Raw genomic sequence first — 17993 nt, forward strand, 5'->3', positions numbered from 1 at the left:
CACGTACTATCATAAAATAAAATGCATTTAATTAAGAAGAAATAATTCACCAAGATTATGGGAAATGATTTTCATTGAAGCACAGAAGACAATTGTCCTACGAAATGATTTGGCATCCCCTAGAAAATATTACTGTTCTAGACGTGCACTCGTAATCGCAAGGTTAAGACGAAGCCAAACCAAGGCCGAAACATAGGTTAATCTGCAAGGGTCAAAACAAAATAGTCAGTCACTTGTATACCCAACAAGGCATATTGTAAAAATAGAACTGTTGACTCCGAATTCTTTTCGCATTATGTAATTAAATTTTACTCATAACAATATTATCGTCAACGTGAATTTAAAAAAAATACGCTGCTTGAAAATAATATCACGAAAAGTAAAGAAACAAAAAATACACCGTCATCTAGGGTCCTATAAATAGAAGAGGAAGCCTTCCTACTTCTGTCGAAGGATTACATACTAGTGATGTGGGTCTCCGTAAATAAATAAAATACACCAATCCAATTTACCATCCATCACCAACTCCACAAACTTATCATTGGGATAAAAAACACCAATAAACCTCATCCATAATAAGGAAGTCCAACCATGGACGAAGACAACATATGTCTACTTAGGGCAGCAACTCCCACTCAACTTTTTTTATTTCCACAAAACTATAAGTCAAGTCTCAATTCAAAACTCAACTCAAAATATCCTCTGACGCTTCCGAATTATGTAATTTTTCCATTAACTAACGATTTATAATTTTACCGTTCAAAACACCAGTTACCCAAAATCATGTTGTACAATAAAATAATAACATTGTACCAAAATTTTAATTTAATTTTGAAAGGTAATTTTTCCATTAACTAATGATTTATAATTTTACTGTTCAAAACACCAATTACCCAAAATCATATTGTACAATAAAATAATAACATTGTATCAAAATTTTAATTTAATTTCCTCATTCGAAATAGCCCCCACTAAAAATATATTTCTAGCTTCGTCCATGAGTTCAACCCATATTTTACGTCGTCAAATTGTTTCCAAAGTATCAATATTGTGGAACGTTTTATATTCTATTTACAAAATTTTATTTATATACGGTAGGAAAACAATTTCATTCATGGTCTTGGTTAATGTAGGTTATAAAAAATTGTCCAAGATCTTTATCAAAAGAATGGTGTTATTCTCACCCCAGTGTCTTATCCTCCCACTCACTTTTTAATAAAATTTTTAATTACAAATTTACTTATTTGTAAAATGACCGATAAAGACTTTATATAAATATAGCTCTCTGTTCACAAACTATTTATCTATCCTTAAACCCTCACCTAATAAAATTCCAATGCTACTCAACTTGAAATCGCTCTGATTCCACACTATTTTCTATATTTTCTGCAAATTAATTCTCATAAAAATCTTGAAGACGAAGACGAACCCAAAAACCAGGCAACCAGAGTTTGCTTCTTCTCTGCTTTCTTCGGCTACTCTCCAGTTCAAATTTAATGTTTTTGTTTTGGTTGGATGTTTCAACAATGGATGTCAGCATGAATTGATATGTAATTTGAACTTGTTGCTTATGTATAGATGCTGATATTTACACAAGTGTGGAAGAAGAACTGAGGAAGGGTATTCTATAAAAAGATATCGAGTTTGATCAGTAGAAAAAAAAAAAAAAATGGTACAAAGTCTGTCACTGAGCTCTCTAAAATTATTTCTTACTGGTGCAATAATTTTAGAGACAAGCTCAGAGCGGAACGAGAGTGCTAACGAGGATATTTTAGGAATAAAAATGGGTGAAGAAAGAACATTTTAATTTTTTCATTTTTTATAGTGGATGAGATTATAATGTAGGTGGAGAAATGAAATAATGGGATGGGTCTAGTAAACGTCTACCAAAAATATTCATATCCAATCTTGGACAATTTCATCCTCTTCAAAATTTCATTTCTTTAGCCTTTTGTTTTTCTTTCCCTTTTAGTCCAAAATCATGCTCAGAAAGGGAAGGAAAAATTAAGAGCCTTCATGCATTAAAAAAAAAATTAAGAGCTTACAACTTAAAACATAAAAACAAAAACAAAAGGAATGCAGAAAAATATGAGGAGAAAATAAAAGAAAAAAAAATTGGAATAAACATGCATCTATCTACTTAGTACTAAGAGCAGGAGGAGTTTTCTTGGGAAGTTTAGCACTATCAGCAGCAGATCCCGGGCCGCCTTCTCGTTTCGTGAGATCGGGTTTATGCTGCTGCATCTGGGATCGATCATTGCTAGAATCTTCATCATGAGGCTGAGCCTTGGGAATGTTACGAGCACTGGAGAAGAGATCGACAGGCTCCGACTCGGCAATCTTGCCTCCTTCAAGAGGAGTCCCATGCTTGTACGCAGTCCTCACAGCTTCGTCTTCATCAAGCCTCGCCTGCGAAGTCGCATACGTTATGTCGTCCTTGCTCTTTGACATTCTTTCACTTCTCTCTATCTAGGGTTCAGACTGAACCGCATGAGAAATGCATGAGTCGGTTCTGATGACCTGCTTTCATTTATAAGCGTGTTTTGTATCAGTACGTGGTAGATTGGCTTAAGATGAGAGCGACAGCTATACAATTCAACTTGACACGTGGTGTTTTGTTTCAGCGAAGAATTTTTATGACACGAGTATACTGTCAGTATTGCGTTGTGTGCAGATAATGTTATACTATTATGAGTATTACAAGTAAGTTTTTTTTGATATGACACTATATTATTGAATCGGATATAATATAATAAGTAATTTTTTCTTCACATAACATTGTATTATTGATTCGTAACTCTACTGTGTACTAAGTTTTGACATGACACTGTATTATTGAATCGGATATAATATAATAAGTAAATTTTTCTTCACATAACATTGTATTATTAATTCGTAACTCTACTGTGTACTAAGTCAATGTACCATGGAAGTTCTTGTTTGCTCTTTCCATTTGACATAGTGATGTGGCGCCGGACATATTTACTTATGAGAAATGAAAATTTTAAGTTATTTTGATTTTTGATAAGTGGTATAATCTAAGTGGACACTTTTTTTTCTTACTTTCGATTTTTTTGATATTATGGTGACTAATTCGAGCGGACAAAACTAAACACTCTGAGAATTTGAACTTTGAAAGCAAGTATTCATAAATTGATTTAAACTAAAATATTACTAGCCTAAAAGAAACAAAACAGAGTATGACTCCTTCTTGTCCAAATTCTTCTCTCATTTTCTGCTCTCCTATATGAACGATTACGGTTCACGATTAAGCTATTAATATTTTGTATTGACTTTTTTATTAAGAAAAATGAAAAAGAGAAAGACAGAAGGAAGTGAGACAGAAGGGAAGGAAAGGATGGAAATTTAAAGGGGAGAATCGAATGAGGATTCTCTCTGGATCCTCTTTGTGAGGATTCCAGGGATCCGTAAATCATGTTTGTTCATCATACATCGTGCGATCAAAAATCATTTTAAATTTTTTAAGGCTTTTTAGCCAAATGGTCCCTGAGATTTGCATAACACATAACTTTGGTCTCTGAGATTGAAAATCAATAAAATGGTCCCTGAGATTGTCCACCATCTATCATTTTGGTCATTCCGTTAAATACTCTTTGGGTAATTTTCATAGCTTTGTAAATCGTTTCTTAACCAAATTCGACTCATAATATATCAAAATGAAGAAAGGAAAGTGTAGAACAAGATTATACCTATTTGGAAGACCAATGGTTGCTGGAGATGGCTGAAAAATAGCCTAAAAGGTGATTGGTCCGCAAGAAAACTGAAAAACTCGCCGGAAACTGGATAAACTTTAAACGTTCATAATTTCTTTAATACTCAACGAGATCGAGTGATTCAAAAACAAAAATCATACTTCTCAATGAGCCGAAGAGAATGGAACCTTTCTCAATGGCTAATTCGCGGTGGTTTGGCCGGAAAACAGCTCGAAAGTGATTATCTTGGTCTCGAATTAGCCACTTTCGAGCCATTTTCCGGCAAAACCCCGGCAATCTAGCCTTTGAGAAAGGTACCATTTTCTTCCTATTTTTGAGAAGTATGATTTTCATTTTTGAATCACTCGATTTCGTTGAGTATTGAAGAAGTTATGAACGTTTAAAATTTACCTAGTTTCCGGCGAGTTTTTCAATTTTCTTGCGGACCAGTCACCTTTCCGACTATTTTCCGACCATCTCTGGCAACCATTGGGCTTCCGAATAGGTATAATCTTGTTCTACACTTTCCTATCTCCATTTTGATATATTATGAGTCGAATTTGGTTAAGAAACGATTGAGTTACGAATCTTTGAAAATTGGTCAGAGTTTTTAATAGAAGGACCAAAATAATGGATGATGGACAATCTTAAAAATCATTTATATTGATTTTCAATATTAGAGACCAAAATTATGTGTTATGCAAATCTCGGGAACCATTTTGGTTAAAAAACCATTTTTTTATTTAAAATTGAAACAAATAATACTTGACGAAAACTGACCGTACGAAATACGATGTATGGACACGATTCACGGTTGAGGATCCAGATTCGAAAGATTCATGCTTGAAAAATGCACCTCCACCTTTGAAACCCTTATCTCCCGCGAACCGCCGAGTTCAACCTCACTTTCCTCAAAGACCAAATCTCTGTCACTAATTACTACGTCTAGTTAGCGACAACATTATTACGTGGGCTTAGTTATGTGTAAAAATCAAATCCTTGTCATTAATTAGTGTCTAATTAGTGACAACATTAGTACGTGGGCTTAATTCTGTCTTGCGTGCGTTCATTTGTAAGCTCTGGTGTAATTTTAGGTCGCTTAAGATGATTGATTTTTGTTAGCTACATGCAAACACAAAACGTCGACATCTTTTAAGCTATTAGATCAAAATCCAATTGTCACCAGTCACCAATTTTAAACATCCAAAGATCAACAGTGCGACGAGGGTACAAAATATCCTCATCAGACTCAGAACGCTCCTCTTTCTTCTTGAAAGCAAAACTAAATTCAAATCGACAAGACGTCGATTCTCACTCGGGAATCATTTGCTCATTATCAGCATCACCTTCTGTTTCAACTTGAGGCTTTGAAGGAGCTTTGGAACCAGGAGGCTGCTTCTTCTTGATCCCGCTCACAATGTCATCGATTCTGAGAAGTAGGCAAGCGGATTCTATGGCTGTTTTAAAGGTCTGAGCCTTCACGTTGTACGCATCCCAGATCTGACATGATAAATATAAGCAATTAACAGCCTTACCCACGCTAGAAATTTGATGTTCAAGACTTCGTGGATACGCTCAAATCGTAGCTAGTCACATTTATTTTAGTAATAAGCAGGGTTACAGCAGTTGCCCTCACATGGGTGCTGTCAAAATATGCACCAATTGCCCAACGAACTTGAATATTGCCAAAGTAAAAAGAGAAAGAAAAGAGCAACATAAGTATGGAACTAAAGGAGATCCACCCACCTTTTTCTCTTTCACGTCAGTTATTGCACCAGTGTTTCCATCTATGCCAATCCATGCATTTTCACCATTCGCATGCTATGGAAAGAAATTGTAATTTAGATAAAAATAAAATGCATCAGAAGAGATACATAAATGATAGTAATAGTAGAACAGAACAATGCCATACGGTAAAGATTCAAACCTTTCCCTGAAGCGCTGTCATAGTTCTAATCACATTAACACCACAATTCTGAGCCAACGTTCGTGGTATAGCCTCAAAAGCTATAGCAGCAGCTTCATACGGCCACTGTTTTACCATCAAAACACAAATGTAAAGCCACAGCTAATTCTTAATCTCCAATATGTAAAAAGCATGTGAACTCAAGCAACAGAGGTTCTTAGTCTTAGTGTTCATCTTTCTATTTTCACGAGGAGTTCTCCAGATTCTTGGACCAGTTTGCACAACAGATAAAAACTTTTATATGAGGAAAAGTGCGCTTACCTTTTCGATACCTTCTATAGATGAACTATTTTGCTTCAATGTTGCCGATACAGTTAACTCTGTAGCACCACCACCAGGAACAAGTTTTGGATTTTTGAGGATGTTTCTTGCTACTGACATAGCATCCTACGACAAAGTAATAAATAAATAATAAATTTCAAATATTATATTTATTTCCATGTAATGGGATAAAAAATAAAACCACCATACCTGCAAATTTCTTTCCACTTCATTTAAGAGATCCTTACTAGGGCCTCTTAAGAGTATAGTACATGCTTTGGGATCTTTGCAATCAACAATGAATGCAAAAAACTCATCACCAATTTTCTTGACCTCAAATAGCCCAGCCCCTGTACCAACATCAGACTCTTGCAATTCATCTGGTCTGTTAACAATAACTGCCCCACAGGCCTTAGCAATTCGGTTATTGTCTGTTTTTCGCAACCTCCTGATTGCACTGACGCCAGCCTTGCTTAGGTAATGGCATGCCAAGTCACTAAGGCCCTTTTCTGTAATAACCACATCTGGCTTAAACTTCAATATCTGCACGCAGAGGCTCTCAATGTATTCTTCTTCCAATTTTAGTAGGACTCCCCAATCTTCTTCTTTAAGTAACTCAGCATTTGTTTGGTTCTCACCTTTCTTATACTCAAGAGGACAATCAAGAAGAATGATCCTTGGGTTAACAATCTTTCTTCTCATTTTTCCAGGTGCGATAACATCTTTGTTAAACATTACTCCTTTCAGAACCATTGAATCTTCCAACTGGCCACCAGGAACCTTCTCAACCTTAATGTACTTTTTGATATCCACTTCTCGCAAACCCTGGCCAAGGTCCACCCCCACTATTGTGGTGGCATCAAGCGCTAAATCCTACAAGAAGAAAACCCAATTTATGGTCAGTCATGACTCATGACTCATGAGTGAGTTCATAGTAGTTTGTCATTAGAATGATAGAATCAGATCTGAAGAGTGAATATCAATAGTCCAAGTAATTGATTCTCATTGCAAGGCGGCTCATTCAAATGCAAGACATAATACATAACAAATAATGGTGAAAACTATGAAATCAATTCAATAATTTTCCACTTAGACACAAAGTAACACACTCATACAGAGTTAACTTGCAGGCAAGAGGCCACAGCTTATCTATCAAAAATTCTAACGTGATAGACAAAGTTTAGTCAAGAATAAAAGTTAGAAATCCATGGTTAAACCTCACTTTTAGTTTAAATATGATGTTTATCTCTCTGAACTACAAAGCTAAAGAAAATAAGTATTGCCTCTTTTGTGAAGATATTTTCCTTGACAAATTCTTAAATTTTTGTCAGTATATCCTTCATAGGCCACTTTACCTAGATGAAGAATCATAAGACCTGGAAACCAATAAACAAGAAGAAATAACTAAATGCAAAACCTTTATTTAAACAAGTGCTTACAGCAATTAAATCCCCAAACTGACTAGTGAACTTTGTACCAATACAGCTCTTGACCAGTCCCAACATTGTTGCACCTGCCATGGAAAGCATACATAAGTAACATGCCAAAACTGCTGGCTTAGCATTTCAAATAATCGTTAATCAAGGTAAATTATTATCACACAGGATATTCAGTCACTGACAGGTTTGCAATCATAACAATGAGTGTTATCATCGGCAAGAGCCGCCACTGAAAATTCTGCCGTTCCCCACCAATTATGTTGTTTTGATTCCTAAACAGACTCACAATATGAATTCCTAATTCAATCTAAGTGAAACTAACATAACAGAGATGAAATAATGGTTACAACCACAATTGCTAAACGAAAACTAAGCTATGCCTATTCCCCAATTTTTCCTAAGCAGCTGCAACATGAAACCCACGAACCTGATTGAGCACAAGGACTAGTGCCCTGAGTTTATTTCTATGTTCCAGTCTTATGCATGCCATTACATTCTCATAAAAGTTAGATTAAATGAGAGCAAGAGACTCAATACAAAAATAATAGGTATATAATTTGACGACGAGTAGAAAGAAACCAAAGGAACTTACGATCCTTCACATCAATGTCCATTGCTATTTTGTCAAGAACACCAATAGCATCCTCCAGAGCTTTGTTGTAGGCTAAAACGAAAAAACAGAAAATTTAAAAAACATCGAAACAAAATAATTAGAAAAAGAATAAATCGTAAACCAAAATCAAATCCAAAACTATACATGAAAGAAAAATCAAAAGGAAAAATGTTATCGTAATTTCTTTCAATTTACCTCGGCAAATAACAGTAGGATGATAGTGCTTGTCAATAAATACTTCTGCAACATGGAGCATCTCACCAGCTACACCAGATTTCATTCCAAATGTAAGACATAAAGCAAAGTTCATGTACACATATAATACTGTTGTAACTTGTTCAGTAAATAGAAAAGTACACAACCTTCCTCAAGCTTACTAAATTCCATGATATGTATTATTATGCCAGTTAATCCCATCATCGTTGTATAAATTACTTATATACCAAGCAATGTAAAGCACAAAATAGATTTAACAAACATAATAGGGATTTTTGCACTAGGCCTCCAAATACAACATTTGTTAGCAATAAATACCTACTTTAATTCTACTTATTTTTTAAGTCATCAACTTTCGTTGTTGTATAGCTTTAAGTCCTCAATATGCTCGATCATTTTAGCAACGAGCCCACATTTTTTTTTTGTTGACTTGTCCTCAATTTCAGCCCTAAAATTTATCAATAAGCCCATTAAAGGCTAAGGAAACAAGAATTTGTAAGGGGTTTTCTCTTTAAGTTATAGGGTTTTTACAGGGAAAAATGCTTGCAACCTTTGCATTTGAACCTTTTCATTTCTTCACATGACACGGGTCATTTTTTACATAAAAGCAAGACATTTGATGCCTTTGAAATTATATTTTTTATTTTTCATTATTAATTCCTAGCCAAAAGCATTAAGGTCTTTTTTTGTGTAAAAAAATGACATGTCATTTGAACAAGTGAAAAGGTCCAAATGCAAAGGTTAGTGCACAGGTTGGTAGCACTCCCCTTTTACTAGTCACCCCCATTTATTACTTGAAGACAATTTATTTTGCTCCATAAAAAGATTGAACAAGAATATATGCCAATAAGTAACAAGTATATACTATATCCTCAAATGAACATTGAGTTGCATGTAGGTAAATAATGCTCAAACCATACCAAGGACAATGACAGATGTTGTTCCATCGCCTACTTCTTCATCTTGTGTGCGACTTAATTCAATCATTGACTATCACCAAAAATTTCAAAAGAGCAAAGGTAAGAATACCAAAGAAAATGAGAGGGAGGAGGGGGTTCATATAAAAGTAAAGAATTGACAAGAAAGAAAATGCAAAAATAGATGGGGAACAGACGTTTTTGAACCGAAAAGATTAAACAAAAATAAAATCCAGAAAGGAACAATTTGAGACAAATATCATGCCTTTGCTGCTGGGTGAGCAAGATCCAGTTCACGCAGAATGGCATTTCCATCATTAGTCACTACAATTCCTGTCAGAAACAAGGGTTACATGTTAGTGTATTGCAAACTCATCAAGACCCAAACGAAAGCCATGGGGATAATAGATGCACAAAATAGTTACATCACCCGTAACATCAATCTAAACTTTACTTAATTGCAAATAGAAATGTAAAAGAACTTCTTTGATTCAAAATAATTTAATCACAGGGACAAACATGCCACCACCTAAAATAAGGGCTTACTGCGTTGTAAAAACTGAAGGAAAATAAATCATTATATTCAATTTCAACAAAAATACAGAAAAAACAATAAAACTTATCAGACTGCGAGAAAATAATTACCTCCACTAGCGTCAAGTAGCATCTTGAGCATGGACCGAGGACCCAAGGTTGTCCGGATTATGTCAGCAACGGCCTGTAATAATCAAAATGCTTAAAATTTGTACGCTCATGAGACCCTAAGTGCTAATAGTCTGACAAATATCCACAGTGGAAGCATAATAATATCCTCTTGAAAATAAAATACCATTGACAACTGAGACCCTAAATGCTTAGAATTCTTTTGTACGAAAATACTAAACATTTCATAGTTAGAAGGTTAACACTCCTGGCAACTCATCCAGAAATTAATATGTTCGAAACAAATACTGAACATACATTTGCAGATGAATTTCAATTCAATTCAGTTTTCGCTAACCTTGTTCACAAAACCCAAAATTACAACAGCATCTTATTTTGTAAGTCATTCACCAAATACTGAGCTCGATTGACCAAAACAAGCCCAACTTACCACATCACATGTAAAAAACCTTATTGATAGACTTTTTGAAATTTATATACTTGATTGACATACGAAAATAAAAACCATCAACAAAATTAGATTCAAATAAATCTCTCTCCAAGACTTCATCACTTAAAACCATTATTTTTCCTTAAACGAACAAAACTATTTAGGATTTTCCATTACATTTCAATCCAAAATAATATTTTTAGATTCGTAAACCCTTAATCTCACCTTCGATGCCTGGATATTTCCATGGTGTACTTTAGTCCCCGACTCACGCTTCAATGAATCTTCTGCTCAGATAAGTTCAAACAAGCAAAAATAAGCAAATGAGTTTTCACAGGAACTCAAATCTCATAAAAAAAAATGGCAGAAAACGAGGTTTTCAGAAACCCAAATGAAAGATCAACTCAAAAACCTAAACTTTAAAGCAACTGCAAGTTTTTTTTTTTTTTTTTTTTTTTGGTTGGGGGGGAGGAGGGGGAAGAAAGAAGGGAAGGGAGCTTACTGAGGACGAGCACTGGGGCTTGCATGTTGATGGCGAGATCTGTGTGAAACTGTGGAGTGTGAGGAGGAAGGAAGAAGGAGAAGAAGAGAAGTCCGGAGAGGTTTTTATGCGAGGGAAACGCCGAAAGTGAGATTTTAGTGAAACCCTGGCAGTGCGAAATAGGTCTGCAAAATGGGACGGAGAGACCCACGCTGATCCGAGCCGATGCTCAAATTGGGCTTTAAAAGTCTTTTTAAATTTCAGGCTGAATTAGGCTGGCCCAAAACCTTCTCTTGTTTTTTTTTTTTTTTTTTTTTTTTTTCCCTTCAAATGGGCTTTACTCAAAACTTTTCAGATTCCACGTAACTTTACATTTATGATCAGAATCAGTCATATTGTAAAATTCCTATAAAGATCATTGATTTCATATTTGGACGAGTGTCGCCTATCTTGGGCAAATGTCATCTACTAGATAATACCCTATATTGTACTGATGCCCGTTGACGTAGTAGTCTAGTTGAGGTGATTTACCCTCCGTTAGGTTAGTAAAGAGGGGTGAACGCCCGAGTACTGTAATGTCATTTTGGGATCCTGAGACTCAAAAGAAAGCATGCAAAATACATGTGTCAAACAAGGCAACTGCCTCTAATATATAGTTGTTTTTTTCGATCTTCCGCTAAATCCTCCTTGCCGTCCAGTGGGACATTTATTCCACTATCAATACATGCAATCTAATGACCCTATCATGCTCGGAAAGTCACGTTCTCCAACTTTGTGAATGACCCAAGCAAAATTTGCTTGATTTGGTTCACGAAAGTACTCTTCTTTGTAAATCTGAAAGGTTGATTTGGTTCAAAGAGTTACTCTTATTTGCGTGTATTGCCTAAAATTTGAAGGGTTGAACTAGCTAATAGTGTAAGAGTATGAGTATGAGACAAACATTTAGAGCCAGATTGTATAAATCATTGTTTGGAAAAGTCCTGTTGATAAGCTTTAGGTAAATCCTGTTTTGATATGGAATTATGAGAGAGTGTGGTATACCAATTCTATATGGGATTTGACTCAATATCAGGAGTCCATTTAATTCGTATTGTGATATGGTTTAGCTGTTTGAGTTCCATACGAATTCTAATAGGAGAATTCTTGGAACACTGCTATATATATGTTTAGCCACTGCTCTTGCAAAGGTCTGCTCAATTTTGATTATTGATCCGAATACCTATTGTTCGGTGAGTACTTGTGCTTTGTTAAAGAGGAGAAGGTTAAGCCTAATCGAAGTGCTGCAATGGCACTGTCTTCGATCTCGGGTTCTGCAGGTTAGTTATCATGCAAACTTTCAGTGTTTTCTCATGAGCATGATTGGTCTAGATATACATCTTGTTCTTAGTTCTTGATAATTCAATTGGTTAACTTATGATTTATGGTATTAAGACATACATGTGTTTATATATGTCTTACATGTGGTATCAGAGCCAAAGTATTTCGACCATTGAATTAAGAAAAATCTTAGTTGAAGAACAAAATCTTAAATCTGCCATATTCTTAAAGTTTTGCGAAATCCAGATTTTTATTTATTTATTTTTTATTTTTTAAGGGATACTTAAAACGACGACGTTTTTCGGTTAAAAAAAAAAAAAAAAATAGTTTTCCTGACTTTTCGGATTCCTCTTTTCTGGGTCATCACTTCTGGGTTTTCGGATTTTCCTTCTTACAAAGGATGGTGATGACAAAGGAGTATTGTTTCCTTTCTTTCTTCATCTTTGCCATCTTGATTTTGTTCATTCATGCATTCATATATGAATCTTGGAAGGTATGAATGATTGTTTTCCTACTCGTCTACGTTCTTACTGATCAATTGAATATGTTTAAATATAGATGAAATAAATTCTTGTCTTGTTGTTAGTAATTCCGTAAGTAAATATTGCAGTATGTTTAAAGTGCTTCCGTTGCTATAGAAATTGATAACTGCAACTGTCTTACCAAACATTAAAATTGCTAAATACATTTGCAGAGTGATATTTGATTTTCACTCTCTTAAACATGAATCTGTATTGAAATTCCTTGTGAATTGTTTATTCTATATGTGTCATTTCTTGGGAGATTGAGAATACATATATGATTAAATTGATTCATATTTGGATTAAGGTGAAAGAATTGATGGAAATCAGGAATCTTATTGGATTCAAAGAGTTGATTTCATTGTTGTCATTATGCAGCTTCACTCAAAACAATTAATTTGGCTGCTGTGCCTATACTCACTGGTGGAAGCAATTATAGAAAGTGGAGAAGAGAAATTGAATTGCTCTTGACACTAAATGAGTATGACATAGCACTTGACATGCCACAACCTGCAGCTCTTAATGATAAGAGTACTAAATCTGAAAAAGTGGAATTTGAAAGATGGACAAGAGCAAATAAGGTTGCACTGTCTATATTGGAAAGTGGCATGACAGATACTGTGAGAGGAGGAATAAAGAAATGTTATCTGGCAAAAGACTATCTCACTGCTATTGAGAACAAGTTTAAAGAGTCACAGAAGGCTGAAATCGCTCAGTATATGACGCTTCTCACAACCTACAAGTTTGAGGGAGGCGGCTCAATTAGAGACCATATCATGAAGATGACTGATGCAGCTGAGAAGTTGAATTCATTAGATATGAATATATGTGAAAAGCAACTTGTTTTCATGATTTTGCAAGCCCTGCCTTTGAAGTTCAGTCAACTGAAGGTTTCTTATAACACTCAAGACAAAACCTGGACAGTGGATGAATTGATTGCACAGTGTGTGCAAGAAGAAAACCGACAGAAGCATGACAAAGGAAAGGAAGTGGAGATTGTCAACTTTGTACAAACAACCAAAGGGAAAAAGGAGTTCAATGCCAATTCTGGAAGTTCGAATGCTGGTAAAACTTCTAAATCCAGTTACTCTGATAAATCTTCTTTATCTGCTAAAATATCCAATTCCTCTAAATCTAACAATTTTAAAAGGAAAGCTAAGAATATTGAGAAAATAAGATGCCATCACTGTAAAACAAAAGGTCACTATAGAAAAGATTGTGAAATATTCAAGGATTGGCTTAGGGCAAAAGGTAGAACTGATATTTATGTCTGTGAAAAGTCAAATCTCATTGAAATTCCTGCAGACTCTTGGTGGTTTGATACTGGTGCGTCTGTTCACATAACTAACTCGTTACAAGGTTTTAAACAACAAAAACAATCAAATTCTTATAATGTCTTTGTTGGTGAAGGAACCAAAGTTTTAGTTGAAGCTGTTGGCATGGTTAAACTCAAGTTTGAGACTGGTTTTGCGTTACAATTAGAAAATGTCCTCTATGTTCCTTTAATGAGGAGAAGCTTACTTTCTGCATCAAAACTAGTCCAGCAAGGCCTCGTTTTCATTGGGGATGTTGAATGCACAAAATTTTTCAAAAGAGGGTCCTTGATTGGAAAAGCATTTTTGCATGACAATTTATGGAAGTTGCATTGTTCAATAGTTAATAATACTCAGCATGTTTTGAACACTACGACTAAAAGAATGCATATTGATGACACTTACATGTTGTGGCATAAAAGGTTAGGACATATTTCAAAAGAAAGAATTTTGCAGCTATCAAAGTTGAATTTTATACCAGTCATTGATTTCAAAAATACATCTGATTGTATTGATTGCATGAAGGGTAAAACAACCAATGTAAGAAAGTTAGATGCTAAGAGGAGCCAAGCTTTACTCGAACTCATACATACAGATGTTCGTGGACCTTTTTCAGTTAAAACTATTTGTGGAAATTCATACTTTGTGAGCTTTATTGATGACTTTTCCAGACACAGTTACATCTTCCTTATAAAAGAAAAGTCTGCAGTCCTTGAATGTTTCAAAATTTTTAAAAGTGAAGTGGAAAAACAGTTGAACTTAGTAATTAAAATTGTTAGATCAGATAGGGGAGGGGAATATTTTGGCAGGTATACAGAAGCTGGGCAACAGAAGGGCCCTTTTGCTTACTATCTTGAGCAACAAGGGATTGTGGCTCAGTACACTACTCCAGGAACACCCCAACAGAATGGGGTTGCAGAGAGAAGAAACAGGACATTGATGGGCATGGTCAGAAGTTTAATTTCAAGATCTAAGCTACCTGGTTTTCTCTGGGGAGAAGCCTTGAAGACTGCCAATTACATCTTAAATAGGGTACCTACAAAGTCAGTATCAAAGACGCCATTTGAATTGTGGACTAGTAGAGTACCAACCTTCAATCACTTTCATGTGTGGGGGTGTAAAGCAGAAGCAAGGTTCTATAACCCACATGAAAGAAAACTCGATCCAAGAACCAGTTCATGCTATTTCATTGGATACCCTGAGAAATCAAAAGGATTTAAATTTTATTGTCCTAAGTCACATACCAGAATACAAGAGACTCACAATGCTATTTTTCTAGAAGATGAAGATGTATCAGATTTGGTCCTAGACAATTTCGAGTTTGAAGAATTGGAACAACAGGTGAATAGTTCATCTTCTATGGATTATACTCATGTTTCTGTGTTACCTAGAACCCCTGCATCAATCACTGATTTAGATGAAGAAATGCCTGGAACTGAAACTACTGAAGTTGCTGATCAAGATCAAGTTTTGGATCAATCTCCAACAGTGGTAGACCCATCAAATGTTCAAAGTACAGATTCATTGGTTGATCAACAGCCGTTAAGGAAATCTACAAGAAATAAAAAACCGGCTATTTCTGCAGATTTTGTCTATCTCCAAGAATCTGAGTTTGATATTGGGGATATTGATGATCCTGTGACTTATCAACAAGCTGTTCAAAGTTCTCAAGTCACCCTATGGCAGAAAGCTATGGAAGAGGAGTTAGAATCGATGACCAAGAATAATGTGTGGACACTGGTGAATTTCTCGCCCAATATTAAGCCGATTGGGTGTAAATGGGTATACAAGACAAAAAGAGATGCTGCTGGCAGAGTTGAAAGATATAAGGCACATCTAGTAGCAAAGGGGTTCAATCAAAGAGAGGGTGTGGACTATAATGACACATTCTCACCAGTCTCTTCCAAAGACTCGTTGAGGGTTATTATGGCTTTAACATCACATTTTGATTTGGAACTACACCAGATGGACGTAAAAACTGCTTTCTTGAATGGCGACTTGCAAGAAGATATTCACATGATTCAACCTATTGGATTTGTTGAAAAGGGGAAAGAAAAGATGGTCTGCAAGCTTAATAAGTCAATTTATGGACTTAAGCAGGCTTCAAGACAATGGTTTCTTAAGTTTGATCAAGTAATCACATCTCATGGCTTTACTGAAAATAAGATGGATGACTGCATCTATCTTAAGTTTAAAGGATCGAACTTTATCTTCCTAATTCTATATGTTGATGACATTTTGCTTGCAAGCTCAGATTTGCAGTTACTTGTGGAAACCAAGAAAATTCTGAGCACTAATTTTGAGATGAAAGATCTGGGAGAAGCTCATTATGTGCTTGGAATCGAAATAGTGAGGGATAGACAGAGGAAATTGCTTGGCTTGTCTCAGAAGGGTTACATTGAAAGGGTCCTTAGCAGGTTTAATATGGAAAGATGTAATAAGGCCGATGTCCCAGTAAACAAAGGTGATAAGTTCTCTCGAGATCAATGTCCTAAATCTGAGCATGAGATTGAATTGATGAAGATGAGGCCCTATGCTTCGTTGGTTGGAAGTCTTATGTATGCAAACATATGTATTAGGCCTGACTTGGCATTCATAGTTGGTTTGCTGGGAAGATTTCAATCAAATCCAGGTGAATCTCATTGGATAGCTGCGAAGAAAGTTCTGAGATATTTGCAGAGGACAAAAGAATTCATGCTGATGTATGGTAGAGAGGATTGTCTTGAGATCACTGGCTATACTGATTCAGATCTTGCTGGAGATTTGGATGAACGGAAGTCAACTGGAGGATATATTTTCATGATGAAAGGGGGTGCTGTTTCATGGAAAAGTGCTAAACAGACAATTGTTTCAACTTCTACAATGGAAGCTGAGTTTGTAGCATGTTTTGAGGGAATGAAACAAGCAGTTTGGCTTAGAAATTTTGTTGCTGATATGAAGATTGTTGATTCTGTGAAGATGCCTTTAAAAATGTTCTGTGACAATTCCGCAGCAGTGTTTTTCTCAAAGAATAACAAAAGAACTTCAGCTTCAAGATTGATGGATGTGAAGTTCTTTAAAGTTAGAGAAATGGTAAAGAAAGGGGAAATCGAAATTCAGTTTTTGTCAACCAACTTGATGATTGCGGATCCTCTGACTAAAGCACTGCCCAACAATGTTTTTAAAGGACATGTTGTTCGAATGGGAGTGTTAGAGTCTCTTGACAAGTGGGAGTGAATCAAGAAGGTTGCAGTTTAAACGGTTCATCGATGTGCATTGGTATTGAAGTTACAGTTCTACAAAACTGAGTTAGTTTTATTTTGGTTGAGTTTAATCTTCTCAGGTAGTTTAATGTTAGCTATTATTGTTAGTTGTTTTTTGAAGGGTTTTTCAGTTTTTCCATAAGGAATTAACTTGTGCTGGAAAACAAATTTTATATATATAAGATAGTTTTGGTTTGCTAAGAAATCATTTTGTGATTTTGTTGAAGCATACTTTCGGGACTATTGATCATACTATTGGCATTGATAAAATTTTGGTTATCAATTGTGATCATGGTCCTGTTGTGCTAAGATTGGCTTATATGAGTGGGAGTAATGTGTTTTACATTACTGAAAATTTTAGTTCACATGCTTACAAATTGCAGATTGGGTGTGTAGTGATTGCTGGGTTAATTCTGTAATGAACAGAAGAAACTGGGCAGTTCCATGCTTTAAAATGCTTAGGTAAGGTTGTATGTGATAATGAGCTTTTGGTTAACTTGGACTCGGTGATCACTTCCATAATTTATAAAGGCTGTTAGTCATATTTCATACTCAAGTGGGAGAATGTAAGAGTATGAGTATGAGACAAACATTTAGAGCCAGATTGTATAAATCATTGTTTGGAAAAGTCCTGTTGATAAGCTTTAGGTAAATCCTGTTTTGATATGGAATTATGAGAGAGTGTGGTATACCAATTCTATATGGGATTTGACTCAATATCAGGAGTCCATTTAATTCGTATTGTGATATGGTTTAGCTGTTTGAGTTCCATACGAATTCTAATAGGAGAATTCTTGGAACACTGCTATATATATGTTTAGCCACTGCTCTTGCAAAGGTCTGCTCAATTTTGATTATTGATCCGAATACCTATTGTTCGGTGAGTACTTGTGCTTTGTTA

At 35.4% G+C, this 17993-nt stretch overlaps 1 protein-coding gene and 1 pseudogene across 2 annotated transcripts in view; both read right to left on the minus strand.

Moving 5' to 3' along the window:
* Nucleotides 1-1997: 1997 nt before the first annotated feature.
* On the minus strand, nt 1998-2500 carry LOC148696706 (SEED MATURATION PROTEIN 1 pseudogene; annotated as a pseudogene).
* Nucleotides 2501-4861: 2361 nt separating this feature from the next.
* Nucleotides 4862-17993, minus strand: part of LOC137725245 (T-complex protein 1 subunit gamma) — a 32519-nt gene continuing 19387 nt past the window's right edge. The window contains exons 1-13 of one of the 2 annotated variants that reach the window (XM_068463870.2): nt 10721-10876; nt 10444-10505; nt 9771-9843; nt 9391-9458; nt 9129-9198; nt 8188-8256; nt 7972-8043; nt 7380-7453; nt 6151-6813; nt 5941-6066; nt 5641-5745; nt 5460-5534; nt 4862-5213 (exon numbers count right to left, since the gene is read on the minus strand). In XM_068463870.2, coding sequence (XP_068319971.2) covers nt 5025-5213; nt 5460-5534; nt 5641-5745; nt 5941-6066; nt 6151-6813; nt 7380-7453; nt 7972-8043; nt 8188-8256; nt 9129-9198; nt 9391-9458; nt 9771-9843; nt 10444-10505; nt 10721-10745 — 1671 coding nt within the window. In that variant the 5' untranslated portion in view covers nt 10746-10876 and the 3' untranslated portion in view covers nt 4862-5024. Of the gene's footprint in view, nt 5214-5459; nt 5535-5640; nt 5746-5940; nt 6067-6150; nt 6814-7379; nt 7454-7971; nt 8044-8187; nt 8257-9128; nt 9199-9390; nt 9459-9770; nt 9844-10443; nt 10506-10720; nt 10877-17993 lie in introns of those variants that run through there. The other variant, XM_088694174.1, reaches the window with a different exon arrangement.

Source organism: Pyrus communis, chromosome 5 (assembly GCF_041283825.1).
Source record: "Pyrus communis isolate YQ-2024b chromosome 5, ASM4128382v1, whole genome shotgun sequence".
NCBI lineage: Eukaryota > Viridiplantae > Streptophyta > Magnoliopsida > Rosales > Rosaceae > Pyrus > Pyrus communis.